This window comes from Anas acuta, chromosome 12, assembly GCF_963932015.1.
Source record: "Anas acuta chromosome 12, bAnaAcu1.1, whole genome shotgun sequence".
In the NCBI taxonomy this organism is placed as follows: Eukaryota; Metazoa; Chordata; class Aves; order Anseriformes; family Anatidae; genus Anas; species Anas acuta.
The window spans coordinates 14,208,035-14,225,372 of record NC_088990.1 but is presented as its reverse complement, the minus strand read 5'-3'; the positions used below and the strand labels follow the sequence as shown (position 1 = coordinate 14,225,372).

Genomic DNA, 17,338 nt, shown 5'->3' with positions numbered 1-17,338 from the left:
ATTCTTACAGAGCTTTTCCTGAAGGGCCCAGGTCTTCAATTAACACCCTTTCATCAATCAGCTACCATTCTGCCTAGTTTGTTCACACAGGTAGCGGACAGCAAGCCTTGTCTGTGCTGAACTGTCCAGGCTGTGACTCAGCACCCAGCAAGGAGGTTCTTGCTACTGGCAGGCTGCCACCGCCGCTGATTTCACTTGAGAGGATCTACAGTAACAGGAGGAGGCTGGACTGCTGCCCACAGCTCTCTGCAGCAGAGTTAAAAACACTTTGGCCTACATATTCAAGCACATGCAGCCTTGACCTGTATGTGCACAGAAGTGGAAAAGAGTATAAATCAGGGTGCATATTGCAGGGTTTGCAAGCACGCAGTCAGCAGCATGCATGCAAGATCAACCGTGTGTGTGCAAAATATATCTAACAAAGTCATGGATTTAAGTAGAAAAACATTTGGATATGAACAAATCTTAACTGAGAAAAGAACAGAGGGAACGATTAATTTACTTGATAACTTAGCAAAGCACAGGAGGCTGATGCTATTGACTTGTCTGTCACTGGTCTTGCAAATTAGTCTAAGGAAAAGGGCAGCAGGGAATTTCATTCAGAATTCAGACTTTGAAATGTCTTTTACAGACAAGAACAGCAGAAATTCCAGTTAAATAAAGGCACTCATCTGCAATGGTGATGCTCTTTTAATTACACCAAGAACAGTCTCTTCCTCTTCCCCACCAGAGAGAATTTGATAGTCACTCAGCATCACCAACATCTCTGCAAGACACCTATAACTACAAAATCATGAAGAGAAAAAAGCAGAATGTGCTCACAACATCCTCTACTTCTGTCTCAGACACATCTTCCTAAAGACATCAACAATCATGATTTATCTTTAATGCCTTCTTCATCCAAGTTCATTTCCACTTTCTGTCCCAGCTGAGCTGTAATGGGTAGTAACATAAACACATTATAGTCCTGCTGTTATTTCAACCTAGATTGATTTAATGGGCATCTTGACTCCACTGTACAAATGTATCGGTACCAAGACCTCTATTTAGCTTCCTTTATACTGTTATTTCAGAAAATCTGCATCTGTTAAGTCTCTACAACATGAGTTTTTCTAGTTTCTGCAAGGTCCCAATTTGTTTAATTTTTCACGTACATTTAAATTTTCTGGAATTTTTAATAGGACCTCTCCAGTTCTCATAAAAAAACAGCATACCCTAGAACTGACTCCATTGTGCTAAGGAGAAAGATAATGTCCCATATGAGGCTGTACATTGCTTTGACCTTAATTCACTGAAGCATTTCTACTCAGAACAGTACACATGCCACATTTTGAACATCAGCCATATGTTTAAGTCCCAGTGAAGTTTAAATAGATAGATTACCTGAGACTGAGATGTTTTAAAGCCATCAACATAAAAGTGGTTAACAGTTAACATTATGGTGGATAACTTCAGCGCATCACACAGAATCACACAGAGTCATGTAGGTTGGAAGAGACCTCCAAGATCACCCAGTTCAACCTCTGACCTAACACTAACAAGTCCTCCACTAAACCATACCACTAATATATATCACCATATCACATAATGCACATCTAGAAAAAAAACACTTGAATTATTCTATTTTTGTGCTTTCTCATAACATAAAAAAGAGATAAGTACCACAGACAACCTAAAAAGACTTCAACTTTTCAAGTGTGTCACTGTGTTAATGTAAACGAGCTAGCACAACTTATGAAGGGTAAGACAGAAAATAAAGAAAACATTCTATGAATCAAAAATTTTCTATTAACTGTAACAGCTGTGGCCACCATATTTCCAAAGAACATATAACAGATGCATAAAAAAACAAGTTGCTATTACATAATGAAAAAAAATGAAAATAATATCTAACTATATTGAAAGACAGCAAAACTGAACAGATGGAATTAAAAGCACATTAACTCATAAAAGGGAAAAACAACCTGGTATTCTTAAGCTATCGGATAGTACTGGGACCAATGTCATGCAAAAGCAAAAAAGTAATTGCCAGGAAACTTACAGTATCTGCATTTGAGAGTGGGTTTAAAATGCAATAAGGTAGAAGTCATCACTATAGTGGGTCACAGTCCAGTTAACACATATTACAAATGAAGTTCCCTTGTACACAAACACAACAAAATTATTTAACTTTCAAGTATTTATTTTTGCCCATTTTAAGATTTAACTGTTAATTATAGCAAATATGAAGTTTTGTCTTATTACCTACAGTTTTAAAATCAACAGATAACCGCATTTTTCATCTTTTTGTTTGTAGCATCAAAGTATATAAATACCCTGTATTTCAGAAAAACGTTTGAACAGGTAACTGAAGTCATGATGTGATGTGATGTTATGGTGCCACCTTGTGAGATTTCATCAGAAATGCCTCTAACGGGTAAGCAAACAAATACTAGCCCTGGGAAAAAAGAAAAGGAGATTGCGTATTTCAACAGCAAGCTACACTGCAAGCTTACCAATCATTACAAGTTCCAAAGTAGAGAGCATTATCACACCTACAGAAATGGCAGAAGGATTAATTTCTATATTTTATCAGCTATTTCAATAAGTGTAACATGTTTCAGCCTTTGAAAGATTTAACTTTACAGTAGTTGGAATAATGAGTAGAATGGAAGTTAATGTGCTTAGCCCAAAAATTCTCAAGGCACAACAAAATGCGTCAAAAGTTTTAATTGTTATGACTTTGATACAGAAGCCATGTAAGTGACAGAGCCCTTCTATTAACTGTTAGAACAGTAATACACGTATGATTGTCTTCAGGCCGCAGTACCTAAACAGTACTGGAATAAAATAAAAAGAACATAGCTGATTTCCAGCTGAAGAGGAAGGAGAAATACAGAGCTGCATTCATGCATTTTATGGGAAAGATTGCATAGCTCATTTAGAAAAAAATGTCTTTTCATGTCCTTAGTAATAGTGCTGTGCTTCTTTAATTTCTTCATAGGTAACAGATGATCGTATTCTTCTATTCAACACTATCAGCCCATAGAATCAGTAAAATGCAAGACTTCCTTTGAGATTAAGGACACAGTTTTAAAGTTCATCTTGGAAAGAAATGAATCACATATGCAGTTATCATAAACAAAAGGCAAATATTTCAAGTTTCATAAGGACATGACAATCCATAAAATATTGGTTGAAGGTAAGCACCAAACCCAGCACCTGCCATTTCAGCAACTGAAAGGCAAATCTGGGATGTGGTTGTCTTCAACACTGGGAGTTTGATCTTGACTGCAGTTCTTTCATGTAAGAGTATTTCCATGCAAGACCCCCAGCTGTACACCACAGTGATAGAGGCATCTCATTATTTAAGGCCCATGCTTGCTTTCTCTTGGAAAAGTCACCCAAGTTCATCTTCCTGTCAATCTTCTTTTTTTTTTTTTTTGCTTTTAAGAATAGTATTAAATATTCATAAATATAAAAACTATGTGGAAATACCTTTAATAATACTCTGATGATATTCTGCCTGTTTTTAAAAAAATAACCACAACCCAACCACCTTTGCCAGAGTACTTGGCCAGCAGTGAAGATAAAAATGCAACTGTTCCAAATATCCTGTAGATCAAATGATACTTCTCTCCCTTTGTGCACCAGAATTATTTCAACACTTTTTGCGTTCTAAGAAGCCACAGTTAGAGGACAAAAGTCCCCAAGGCGCCTGAGATTCAGGAAGGCTGGACTGGCAAGTCATTTCTGATAACACCGGCTCACAGAAACATCTTCAGATTCTTATGTGGAAAGTACTGCAAAGGAAAGAAAAAGATTAAGAGAGATACATAAATTTGTCATTATATACAATGCTTTCATTAGAGTATATAAAGAAAGGTGCTGCATAACAAATCTGAATCTCTGGTCTTCTTTGTCCTGTCTCCTAGCAAGGACATTTGAGAAGATGAAAAATTGAAGCACATTCTCATTTACACTGAAGTATTTCAAGATGAAATGCATTTTTAAACCTACTAAATTCTACTTCAGAAAGTACAATCATTCTTTTACTGAATGCCTAACAATTAGGAAGATCAAGTACTAAAATATAAAAATAAAAATTAGAACAATGATAGAATGAACAGAAACTGCATTTAGAGAATTTCTCATTTTGAAATCTTTTACTTATCAAAGAGGCAGATCTAATACTTTAAACTTCGGTTTTATTAGAAAGCTTAAGATCTTTTGGACAAGGGAGACATCTTCTATTTACAATCACGAATTGTTGATAAAGACATGAACAGACTGGCAACAAAACTACTCAATGACTTCCATACATCTACACCATCTGAACTGCAGAAATCCTGCTCTACTGTTCTGGTTTCAGAACATGTCAGAAGGACAGATCTTCCCATAACCTAGAAGTCACCTGCAGAACATTGAGCTACAAATGCAAGGATTGCTAATATTCAGGCATAGGCAGGATGCTTGGCAATGACACAACAGTCAATCGTAAGGCCTGATCTAACCTACAAGAACAACAGCGAAGTGTTCAGGGACTCTTTTCATCTGTAAATTACCACCATTTCGATGGACCTCTGCTTTGTTGTGATAGGAATAATCTAATTTTTCTTATGATTACAATAATACAATATTAACTCGAGAAAACTGCCAGAAAACTACCACTGATTAAGTCACTTGGGCAACTGCTTATAACATTAATATATCTATTAATATCTCTATTATATCTAACAGAGGAAATGAGTAGCTGACAGAGCAAAATGTTAACTCTCAATAGGCAAATGGACAAATCAAGCACCTGGCAAAGCTATAGAATGTTGGATAGGTCACTATATTTTCCATTGATTTTGCTAAGTTTCTCCTCTGGTCAGGCACAGGCAGCGCATGAACAGAACCAGTCAGTGTGTTGTTATACTGCGAATTTTTGTAGACCCACAACTATAGTACTTATGGGGGAATGATCCCAAAAAGTTTTTCTTATCCTATATAGTAAAAAAAAATAAAAAATAAAAAATACTCTGCTTAAGTGACACTTCAGACGTCAATATTTGGAAAATAGTAAACTTACTCAAAAAGCAGAAATGCACTATAATCTTGAAAAAGATGTAAAAGTATTATTGAAATTCAATATTCTGAAAACCTGACTTTACAGAAACTGTTCTGCTGAAGATCCTACAGTGACTGCTCTGGCTGGAATGCCAGCATTGTAAGAAAAAAGCATATACTAGTATGCTCATCCTTTCCTTGCATTTTGCAATAACAGTGAGTAGATACAGGATGGCGATGCCACTTTAAAAACATACCAAAGGTAACCTTCTGGTCTTCTAGCATAGCAGCATCACCTCCACAATTTCACAGAATAGTAGTGAAACAGAATAGTAGTGATTCATCTCTCCATTTCACAACTTCATTTTACAGTCTGCGTTTAATTGAAACTGAGCTCCAAGCATTTCTCAAATGTACTGTCCCTATGTGCAAAGTATCACACTGTCAATTAGACCTAAAAGAACTTCAATTCTAGTTGCAGACTGAGACGGTAAGGTTAGCTAAATCATCATGTTTCCTTCAATCATATAAAGTTTCATTAGCCAGTCAGCAAGAAAAAACTCTGTGTCTAGAATGACCTCTTTGTGTGTACAAGGTTCTCATCACTTGTCTAACTATAGAAATTCAGAGGAACTCATAATATTTCTTTCAGATAAAAAAGTTTATCCCAGAGCACAATATACAATGGGATATTGATTTCATAAGAAAAATTAAATCTTAGTGCAGGAGAGATGGTCCCAAAGATCTGTGATGCGGATATAACAATATCTGAATCTGAAAATGTGCAAACATCTTGCAGTCTTTAGACTGAGCCAAACCTAGATGCTAGCACTGGAAACCTCAAATCTTTCTGTAACAGAGAAAAGAAAAAAATACAAGAATATCTACTTATTTTCTGGTTTGTACGACAGCCATAGAGTATAGATTAATTACTGACATTACAAATTGTCCCATTCTCTGGGACAGTTAGAATCCATGATTGGCCAATGCATTTATGACTATCAGTTATCTGCAATAACAAGTTTTCTCTCACAAAGATTTACATCTCTTGAACACATTAGATCACAGGGCAGAGCACAGTACTGGATTAAATCAATTATCCATTGGCTTACTTATTGGATATACAGCAGAGTGCCATTTCCCAGTTGCACTTTTGATATAGCACAGCATTTGGGTTTCTATGCACATCAAACTAGGTAGATAAATTTATCATTTCTCTCGCTAAGGAACAAGACATTTTGATTATTTATCCATGGTTTGCACTGTAATAGAGGTAAACAGCACAACACATCCTACAACTGCTATCAGTTTTCAGAACTCTTGAGAAACTTGTCAGGATGGTAAAAGATACAGGGAAGGCTTTTCTACTTGCCCTCTAGGTGATAATCTCTGCTCAATGTTGTGACAGTGCCTACAGTGTTACAAACTGGATGTTTCCTTCTTGACTGATATCAGAAGGTATTCATCACGTTTATTTACATGCAAAAACTGTAATTTTGGTGCCTATATGGAAGAAAAGAACTTTAGAGGTTTGGAGCATTTGAGAGGCTGAAGTGTTCTGGACATACGGTTTTGGATTATTTTCCAGGGAGGCTGCAATTTGATTACAGCTATTTGATTTGAATCAGGAATTCACTGAAGGAAAGCCTGTGGTATGTATACAGAGGAAATAAAATTTTATGTTCACAGTAGTCCCCAGGAACTTCGTATCTTGAAATTTATTCAGTCTGGGTGACACTGAAATGTATAGAAAGCATATTGTAATGCAAAGAGCTTACCGATATTAACACTTCAGAAAAAAAGAATAGTAAACATTTAGTTCAGAACTCAAGAGATGTATAGAGACCTGCACTAATCTAGGATATTTAAAATTTAAGTCACATTGGCAATATCTACATTCTAAAAATAAAATTTAAAAAATCAGCATTTGAACACATTTTTACAAATGACACCTTAAAAAATTCATGTAAATCTACTTCACTGGAAAACTGTTTAAGGTTGGGTTTTTCTTGATATTTCTATCAGACTGTCATTTTGGCCTTTGGAGATAAAGCATTTTACTAATGAGAAACTGAAATACATTGTGAAAAATACTGATAAAAATCATTTCTTGTCATTGTTTGCTCACTAATCATCTCTTATCAATTTGTCAATAGCTTTGACTTTAATCCTTAGAAACTAGATCATCTGCAATTTAGGACAGGTCTTTTGAGATGCACATTTCTTGAGAGAGAGCTCCTGTCACATCAGCTTTGGGTAGGACTAGAGTCATGACATGGCCTGTTACATAGGTAAAGGCCCACAAAGGTTTCACAACAGTGCATATCCAATGAAATCTTTGTTTTATCTGTTGTTTCTGTCTAGTTTTGGCACCTCCAAGGTGTTGTTAATGCCATGATCTTCTCAAGCTCCATTTTAAATTGTTATAGTATGTTTCACCCCTGGGCCTTCAAATAAGTTTAAACTTCCAGGATGATTTATAAACCAATTTCCTGTGGAAAACGTACCCAGTCTTGTAGAACAGAACACTTAGCTAGTGCCAGTTCAGAGTGCAAACGCTTCCATTAAACTGCAAGTGGCTTCTTGATAACAATTGAGTGAAATAAACCTACTGCAATCAAATTGTCTGTACTAGCGATTGTCATTATTATTTACAGCTTACTCTACATTCAAGAATAAAAGCCAAAACTGTATACATCATCTTCCCTGGTCTACAATGAGCAATATTTTCTTCTAGTCTTAAAAAAAAAAAAAAAAAGTGTCATCAACAGCAGCAGCACAAATCAAGCAACAGACTTTACTGCGTCTTCATTTATTTGACAGCAGCCCAAAGCTTGCAAAGACTGTCTGTAGGAGATTAAACCTACATGGGGCCATTAGAGGTTTGAGAAACAAGTGGTGAGATAATGAAAATCAGTCAACACAGAATGGATGAACTTTAGCTCATAGCAGGTCAAAGCCTGGATCATAGTGCCAAAATTAATGGTTGCTGTATATATTATATGCTGTATATATATTATGCATGATAGTATGGCAGCTTAAAAGATAATACATTGAGCTGTGTGAAAAAAGTGCTTCAAAATAGGAATTACAGAAAACCTTTAAAGGTAAGATTCTTATCAACAGGGTAAAGATATTCCTCCTCAGTAATTTTATACCTCATTTTAATGATGATGTAGATTTTATAGTTGGACAGATCATCTTATAAAAGTTCTCAGTGTCTGTCAGAAGTCAGGTAAGCACTGGACCCATATAACAACAAAGGGAAAGTAATATCACCTATGGCTTAGCAGCAATCACATAGTGAAATAGTGGCAAAGCCACAGAAGAAAAAACTTGCATCTAAGCTTCATAATCTTTTGTTTTAATGAAGTGGTTTTTGAAGACAGGAAAAAGGTAAAGAATAGAGTAAGAATTTTTTTACTGACAACAAAAATTATCTAGGGTTTGGAAAAGCATTTAACATTTTTAAAAGGATCCCATATTAGGTACCCATGTGGTATTCTAGGATCCAGTATTAAGAAATACTGTACATAGTCTCTGAAAACTGCAGTTGCCCAGCATCTCCAGTTGCTCACTGGCTATCATTTTCAAAGGCGGCCATTGCTTCGATGCATTGGTGTCTAATTTTCAGAGCTGCCGAGCAGCTGAAAGTATAAATCAATAGGCACTTTGTTTTCCCTGAAATTAAAGTTTGGAGTGTATTCAGCTGGGCACAAAATGTGGAGATACACAAAACCAAATTAAAATTACTGCTGTCTCTGGACATGTGTAGGTTGGTGTTTCTTCCATGCATCTGCTAAAGACTTCAAAAGAAACAATTTGACTAAGATAAAAAAAAAAAAGTTTTCATATTTTTTTGTACTATCAAGAAGATGGTTCAGGCATAAGTTTAGCATTCACTTGGCAGGGTAGTTCATGCCTGCACCAACACATCAAAAGCTTGTAAAAGAAAAATAATTATAACAGTCATTCCAGTGGGTATGGTGGAGAATATTCTTCTTCTCTGCCACCTTCTCAGGAAATGATTTGGTTGCACAGCATCCACAGCTTGGATTTCAGTCAGCAGTTTGCAAGCTTATACACCACAGCACTAAAGTCAGTCATGGCACAGGAAACCTCTGAAACTACAGCTTCTGCTGAGTCTTTACAACGGTCTTCAATTCTTCACATTTGATCTGTGCTATCTACCAGATCTGTAGGTACATTTCATGGCCTTTTCGTTGCTTAAAAGAAATTCAGCCTGATCCCAACAGTTTCTTTATGGAGAACAGTGTACAGAGAACATTTTTTTTAACTAGAAATATGTATAAACACAACATTGGAATGCGTACTCAGCTGAACCTCACCATAATGATATGTACATGTATCTTGTTTTAAAAGAATTCCCAGAGACACGCTTGGATTGTCAAGTAGTGCCTGATGTGTTTCTATAGTATAGAAGACACTCACATTGACTTGTAACGTATCCTCTTGAGATGCTAATGTTTCCTAGGATTCAAAGGAATGGTGTCCTCATGCTTTACATATCATTTTGTTACAATGCCTCTCCTCAGAAATTTAATTTACCAAAGAAAAACTCTTCTGTTTTCTTCAGGACGCTTCAAACTTGAAATCATACCATATACCTGCCTGCAGTCCAGATGATTGTTAGATTCTTATTTTCCCAAATGTTAGAACTTATGTTACTGTCAATTATCACCAGTCACACTACCAACTTGGCAATACTGTGTATGAACAAAGACTTTGAATTTTTTCAAGTTATCATGCACTTACTATTAGATGTAGATAACACAGCCCACTGATATTTGGTGAAAAACAGACCTAGGCTTTAGCTTCAGCCTACACTGCCAATAGATTCAAAATCCAAATTAAACTCTTCTCAGTCTTGAAGTATCTTACTTTTGCTGGCTGTTCCACTGCAATTTCTTAAAGAGGCTCTATCCTTGTATTACTTGAGTAAGTCTTATCCATAACTTATGTAGAATGTTTCATTAACATGTAAAAATTAGAAGCCAATGGTATTTTTATAAAAGTTCCCTTTAAATATGAAACACGAAAGAAAAGTTCTACCTTAAGAGAACTGGGTTTTGTCTACAGAACATTAAGAACAGACAGAAATCAATTAAAGAAAATAGTAAAATAGTACTTTTTTTAAAGTATTATTTAACAGCACATCCAAAAAAACCCACAGCAATAGATCATTTTAATCAGTTTTCTGCTACCAGTATGAACCTCTAGCTCTCACCTTCTCAATGAGAATAATCCATGTTTCCATGTAAAATGTATTTATGCACATTTATAAAATCTACGTAGCCTTCACCAATAAAGCAATACTTTGGTATTTTCCATTAAGGGAAAAAAAAAAAAAAGGGAACTAAACCTGCCACGACACTCAACATGTGTAATTTTATGAATAAATTTTAAAAAACCTGGCACATTGGACACACTGTGCCACACTACACAGTCATCATCCAAAAAGAATACCTGAAAATACCTAGTGACATACTTTTTCTTAAGGCAATACCTGAGAAAGTCTGGTGCTTTGGAAATCATGTTTTCAAAATCTGCAAATCCTAGCTTCCCATCACCATCCATGTCAGCTTCTTCTATCACTTTCTCACAAACTAAAGTGATTTCTTCTGCTGTTAGCTCTTCTCTAGTTAGCTTATTGAGGGTTTTTTCCAGGTCTGCTTTACAAATGAAGTTATCTGTGTTAAAATCTAAACAGTAAAAGAAACAAAGAAAAGATCACCAGCAACTCTCACTTTAAACAAGCAGGGCATACAAAAGCATCTCAATACTGTACCATAGATCTTAAAGGCATAGATTGCTTTCAGCTCTCTGGGAGCCATTTCACTGAGGACAGAGAACATGTCCACAAAATCATTGAAGCTGAGGCTCCCCTCTCCATCTTCTGAGAAAGATTCCACAATTCTTTCCTTGAAGGGATTTTCCTGTAAAAACAGAATTATACTTTTTTATTATTTATTATTTAGAACATCAACAAAAACACAGACTCCCTGCAAATAAACAGTAGTCGGATGCTTGAGGATCACTTTCTGAAGACAACTTCTTTCTCCCAAAGCACATCCAAAAATTGACATTTGCACGCTTTGGCACAAAGTGTCAGTAAAATATACTGCCACCACACCACTTCTCACCCAGATTTTCTCAGTTCAATTGTTACTAATTGTTTCTAAACCGATGGTCACCTCATTTCTCCAATGTGAAACACCCGCTTTGTAAATGTTAGGATAAGGCCACTAAGACTGTGAATATCATTTGCACATAACTGGTTCCAGACCAGCTGTCAGACTAACAGAGCCTAGAGGATTACTGCTCCTGCATTAAGATGTTAGCAGATACAAACAGGGAGTGACACAAGAAGGGAACTCAGAGACCAAGGTGGAAAGTCAATGAAACAAACAGGGTCTTTACATCACCTGGTAATATCTTGCTGGAGGAACAACTATTATTTATGAAAGCATGTTAGGAAGTAAAAATCTGTGCTATCCATTCTGTTTGATATGAAATCATCAATCTACTCATTAAAGATGTAGAGGCATACCCCCAGTAGCATCTTGTAGAAGGTTCTTTCATTTTCACTGTTACCAAATAAATAAATAAATAAATAAATAAATGATATCCAACTTCTGCTTGAACTCTGGTTGAATTCAAGAGTTTTGAACTCAATTTCCTCTGTACAGAGATGATTCTGAGATTCTATTCTGCACCTCACCAACCCAGCTGGTGACCAAGCCACTCTAAAAAAGCCAATATTCTATAACCATAATAAATACAACAGTCAGGAAGCATGAGAAAAGCTGCTTTAGTACTCTGAAGTCCAAAAACACTGTTTTCATAGGAACAAAGCAACAACTTTCCCACAGCTATATAAAAATCAAGATGAATTTGTAGCTATGTCTATAAAACTGGCAAAAATTAATTCAATTGGATAGGAATAAAACCAATGAACATCATCTGGACTGCAAGCAGCATCTCATCAAGTCTGTTCTATAGACCTTGTCTGAAGCCAAGAATGGCAATTAAAATATTGATCTCCTATAAATGCAGTCAGCTTTAGTCATTATTTTTAATATGCTTGCAATGTTTTGTTTGCTTTTAAAAGCAGCAGTATTGTGAAAACTCAAAAGTTCACTCATATCCATTTCAGTTTTTCCCCACAAAAATTTAACTAACAAATATTCATAATACCTTCCAATTATTTTAAATAAAATTCCATAAAACAGCTATATTAGAGAGGTAAATGGCCAGAAAGCGTTAATCTTCAGTTTACTATAATTATTTATTGATAATACACACACAGCACATATGCTCATACAAAACACAGTATTTCCTGTGTGCCCCCGGAGGCTAAGTACCAACAGCATGTACAAAGCAAAGTTACATGAACAGATTGATGCTTTATATTCAAATATCCTTCATCTTACAGGAGCACAAACTTCCTTACGAGAATTGGGTTACTTACACTAATATGCAGCCACCTCTGAAGTTAAATTCAACAACTGTTTAATGGTGCACAACAGCTTAAAACAAGAGCTAAAGATAAAGACATCCAATTGAAATCACAGGGGGATCTTGGAAGCATAATGACATTTGTCACACATACACATAGATAACATTTAAAATATATTTTGTTACAACCTCAAGTAATGAAAACTTTGACATAGTTCTAATCTACCAAAAATTTCAGATCAAGTTTATGAGGGAAATGAAAATTAATCTAAGCCAACATGGACTGAGATATCATAAGGCAATTTTAAATAAAACTTGTGCCTAATCTTTCTAGCTCATGCTAGTTAGCACAACTCTGACTTATTGCATTTGAGGACACAGCCTGGTAGAACCCAAATTTCAGGCAGATACAGATTTTGTAGTTTAAGTTCCAATAAAGAATTGTAGCTAAGTTCCAGGAAAACCATTGTTCCTCTGTAAGTGTTATAAAAGTGCCTGTTGTATGACCACTATGCGGTTACATAACAGGCTTCTGAGCCTCAGCAGTGACTATTAAAGTATGCTCCCCTATGGCCTCTTTCATGTGCCAGTTACATGTTACATAGGGGCACAGACCAACATGCCATTTATAGATCATTTTAGCTTTTAAGGATTCTTATTAAAAGGCTAGCGTAACATACAACAGCATAAATGCTCCAAGAGAAACATGAGGTGTGACTGTGCACAAGGACAACATTTCAAAGGACATCCAGTTCCTGGAAAGCAGCATTTCTTTCTTCTTCGGGTGATTGGTCATGTGTGGACTCTTACTGTTGGATGACTCCTTGCAGTGTCTTGCTCCAGGATGCAAATACAGAGAAGTGGTTAAACATTTGGTTATGTGGCCTGGATTGAAAAAAAGCTGTCCTATATCTACATACATTTAGCAAGACATACAGCCTGGCAAGTATAAGAACATGTTTTGGCAGCCTTATCAGCTAGAATTTGAAGATACTTTCATGCAGAAGCTAACAGGCTATTCATATCCTCAGAGCATACCTGATTTTATCAGATTTCTCTTCACTGGTATCATAGGACTCAGCATACACTAACAACCTGAGATGCCTTTGAGCTTTTCAGTTTGCACTCTACAACTACTTCCATGGTAGAAAGTGATTGGAGTCTGCCAAAAGCCATATAGCCATCCAGTGCCAAACAATAGAAGCGTGTTTGTCAATCTTTTGCAGATGAGTGAGGCTCTCAGAAACCAAACTTGGAAGCGTAATTAATCTCTTGGGACAATCAAGATTTACAGAATAGCCTTTACCAGAGATTTTAAGTACTGCTAAATGCCAAGATCTCTCCAATCTTTCTGGCTGAGATAACAGCCAGAAATAAGGCTGTTTCAAAAGATAGCTGAAGTAGCAACCACAGAGCCATGGTCTCAAATAACAAAGCATTAAGGCCATCAATACTAAATTCAAATTCTGCTACATTGTTTAATGAGTGAAGTAACTCCGCAGTACGGAGCATGGCTACAGATTTCAAAAGGTAGAAAATTAATGACTTCACTGTGCTCTGAACTTAATATGAGAGTCTGAGCTCACTATTCAGATGAGGAAAATACAGGCCAATTTAAAATGAGAGAAATTAAATACAGATTAAAAAAGGGGGATTCCTGAAAATAAAAAGATGTCAAGCTCAAAAACGCAACAGGGTCACAGCTGTAAAGAGTTACAGTACAAAAAATAACTCCCCAGAATAAGCCAGGTGGCTGAGAGGAAGTGTTGTAAAAGGATACAAAACGATCCCTCCCATCATTTGCATGATGTGTAGAGGAGGTATAGGTGTGCATCAGTGGGTACCACTCAGAGCATCTGACTCAAGTGCTTAGAAGTACACCTGCCTTGGGTATGAATATACATATAGAAGGCCACTCAGTGGAAAAATAGCTGATTCTATAGTTTCAAATGGTCGGTTTATCGTGAAGACAAAGCACGATTCAGTTGGGCTATACAAGATATGACCAGTTTCTTTCTCAAAGGACACAAAACAGCGTGTCTGTTAAACGTGTAGTATTAGGAAATGCTCGGTATCAGGCTGGATGAGAAAACATGTTAGATACACTGCCATTCTGAACTGCTGTATTGTTTTCTTCAAAACCAACTCCATCAGAACATGGTGGCATGGCATCAGCTGGAAACTGGCATCTTATTGGCAGCATAGGGCAACAAGCAGGGACTACACAGAAGCAAATATCCCTATGAGCAGTGAATATAAAACCAAGGACTTTCTGCATCGTAATGTTAGTCACAATCTCACTAATATATTGCAGTTGCTTAAGATAAATTATCTATTTGGCATGTCAGAGGCCTTGAAATTACAGATAGGTCAATAATCAATTAAATGGACCTAAGCATACTTCTTAAGTAACTCTTTGCCAAATGGATCTCTAAAGTCTAAATGAAAAATAAAATCTTTCCTCATATTGATTTCTTTCCTTTAACTTTCTCATATTGTGTGTCTTCAGGCAGTATATCTGCGGTTTACACAATGGAAAGTATTAGTTTACCTTCACAGATACTTTTCACATCCTTTCTGTAATTTCATTACCTCTACTCTGAAGAGCACAGATTAGGCTTCCATCATATTTAAAGGAAAAGCCATGGGGGAAGGGAATAAAGTGGAAAATGATACGGTTCCCTCATAGATTGTTTTCCTTCAAGCACTAATTGTTTAAAAAAGAATCCTTTTACAACTAGAAACCTACATTTATCTTGTTAAAAAGCTTTTTCAGTCCTCTCATAATAAAAATGAGAGTGGAGACAGAAACCATAAAGAACTGTTACAGCCAAAACTTGGCTGTTTTGCTGATTGCTGCTGTTTAAGTGGCTTGAAATCATCTTCCTCAACATGCCATCTATCTTCTTAACCATAGCTTTTTCTACTCAATTGCGTTTCTAAACATTTTTAATATGCTGTTACATCTATTCTGACAGAGACTTAGAACACAATATGATAAATCATGACTTAGTTTTCTAAGACTGTGATTATAGGCCTCATGCTTGTGATTACAGTTAAATCTTACTGTGGCATTTGTTATTTACACCCTGTTCTCTCACTTCCATCAGACGCTCAAGGAAAGCACTGTGTTGTCCTTTTGCCCTATCTGTTTTTGTAATCATCCTGCAGCTTGACCACTGAATTTGAAGCACTTTGTCCACCTTTCACAAGCTGACTGCATTTTCAAAATAAGGTGCCGCAAGTATAACTATAACAATTCTCTTTAGATCAAGATAACTAAACTAGAGAGGCTGGGTAGTCATTACAAAATGCTCAAGTTTCAGGAGTTACTCCTAAAAAATAGAAATGTTTTTTTATTAGACAAATATTAACATAAAAATGGCTAAATTGTTCATTACTAGACATCCAAAGGAATGGCTGGCACTATGGAAGAAACATAAAAAGTGCAAGAGCAAATTGTCCCTGGAGCAGACAAAAGCACATTTCCATATTTTTTTTTTTTTTTTTTTTTTTTTAAGTCTAACACCTTCCTCAAAAATCAATTACAATTTTTATTTATGTTTAGATTGTTTTATTTATGTCATCCCAACTTCTCTACAGCAGCTACAACGCGCTGCATAAGAAAGTCCTGCACAAACCAAGGCTAAGATACAGCTAGATTGATACATTTACATCTTCAACAAACAACCATATCTGTCTGTACATGCTTAATAAAGCTCTTATGCTTATTAAAACTCCTAGAGTTTCTAATGAGAAATGCAAAATGCATTGAATTTCAGTTTTGTTAAATATTGTAGATAAAACAGGTGAATGGAGTAGGCGACCTTTTGAGGTCTATTTCAACTACAACTTTAAAAGTCTATAAAATTTAAGCCAAAGTGAATTTTACAAGGTTTTGAGCAATTGCACCTGTGCAGAAAGCAGAGATGTAAGACAGCTTGGCAACAAGCTTACCTATTTAATGATGATTGCACCACGGTCATGAGGGCCAAAAAAACAAAGATGCCAGTTGCATATGGGATTGCTGATTCTTGCAGAACATAGTAGTCCATCATGGCAATATAAGGCATTGAAACAAAACCTGATTCACTACAGCAAGAAAGTGTAGAAAATACTAGTATAGAGCATCAATAGGTACAGATTTAGAATTTAGAGAAAAAACGGCCCTCACTTGTTACACTTGGAGTGCTCAGGGTTAACTTGAGAAACACTTGTTAAAAATGACCTTCAGAAAGACAAAAGGAAAAGTCTAAAAGGCATAAAGCATCCCACAATAACTAGAAACAACTAACAGGATGCAGGGACAAGGATGTCAGGATGAGCTAGAGGCAAACGTTAGCCAGAGCAGGGTGAGGGTCTGGGAAGACAATCAACCTGCTCTCTTGGGTGACACCATCCATTACACAGAAAACTTTAAAACTTTTAAAACTGAGGACAGATCTTTACTTAGCACCAGTGCAACAAAATCATTGGAATGACTTCTAAAACTCAATCCTCTTAAAATTATAGGAAATTATTTTATTTTTATTTTGAAGCAGCATGTATGTGTTCATGTTTAAACTTAGAAAAAAACAGGGTGCTAACACTGATTCTGAAGTGTGATCAATTCTCTGTTCCCTGTGTGTCCTTTTTTTCCCCTGACTGATTCCTGTGCCTGCTGGTCATTCTGTTTCAGTAGTGTGTGGATTTATGAACTACCTCACTCACCACTGCAGCTAATGACAAGGCCTGTGAGGATCAATGAAGTTACTGCACAAGCCAAAAATGGAAAGCAACAGACTGTAAAGTGAATGAAACAAAAATGGTTCCCCTCCAGAAAGCCCTT

The 17,338-nt window shown here is 36.2% G+C and overlaps 1 protein-coding gene across 11 annotated transcripts in view; it reads right to left on the bottom strand.

Annotated features, from left to right (window-relative positions):
• Nucleotides 1-2,694: 2,694 nt before the first annotated feature.
• CIB2 (calcium and integrin binding family member 2) overlaps nucleotides 2,695-17,338 on the bottom strand; it is a 43,833-nt gene continuing 29,189 nt past the window's right edge. For 10 of the 11 annotated variants that reach the window (XM_068695529.1, XM_068695534.1, XM_068695523.1 and 7 more), the window contains 3 exons: nucleotides 10,841-10,988; nucleotides 10,559-10,754; nucleotides 2,695-3,782 (listed from right to left, as the gene is read on the bottom strand). In XM_068695529.1, coding sequence (XP_068551630.1) covers nucleotides 3,761-3,782; nucleotides 10,559-10,754; nucleotides 10,841-10,988 — 366 coding nt within the window. In that variant the 3' untranslated portion in view covers nucleotides 2,695-3,760. The remainder of the gene's footprint in view (nucleotides 3,783-10,558; nucleotides 10,755-10,840; nucleotides 10,989-17,338) is intronic. The other variant, XM_068695530.1, reaches the window with a different exon arrangement.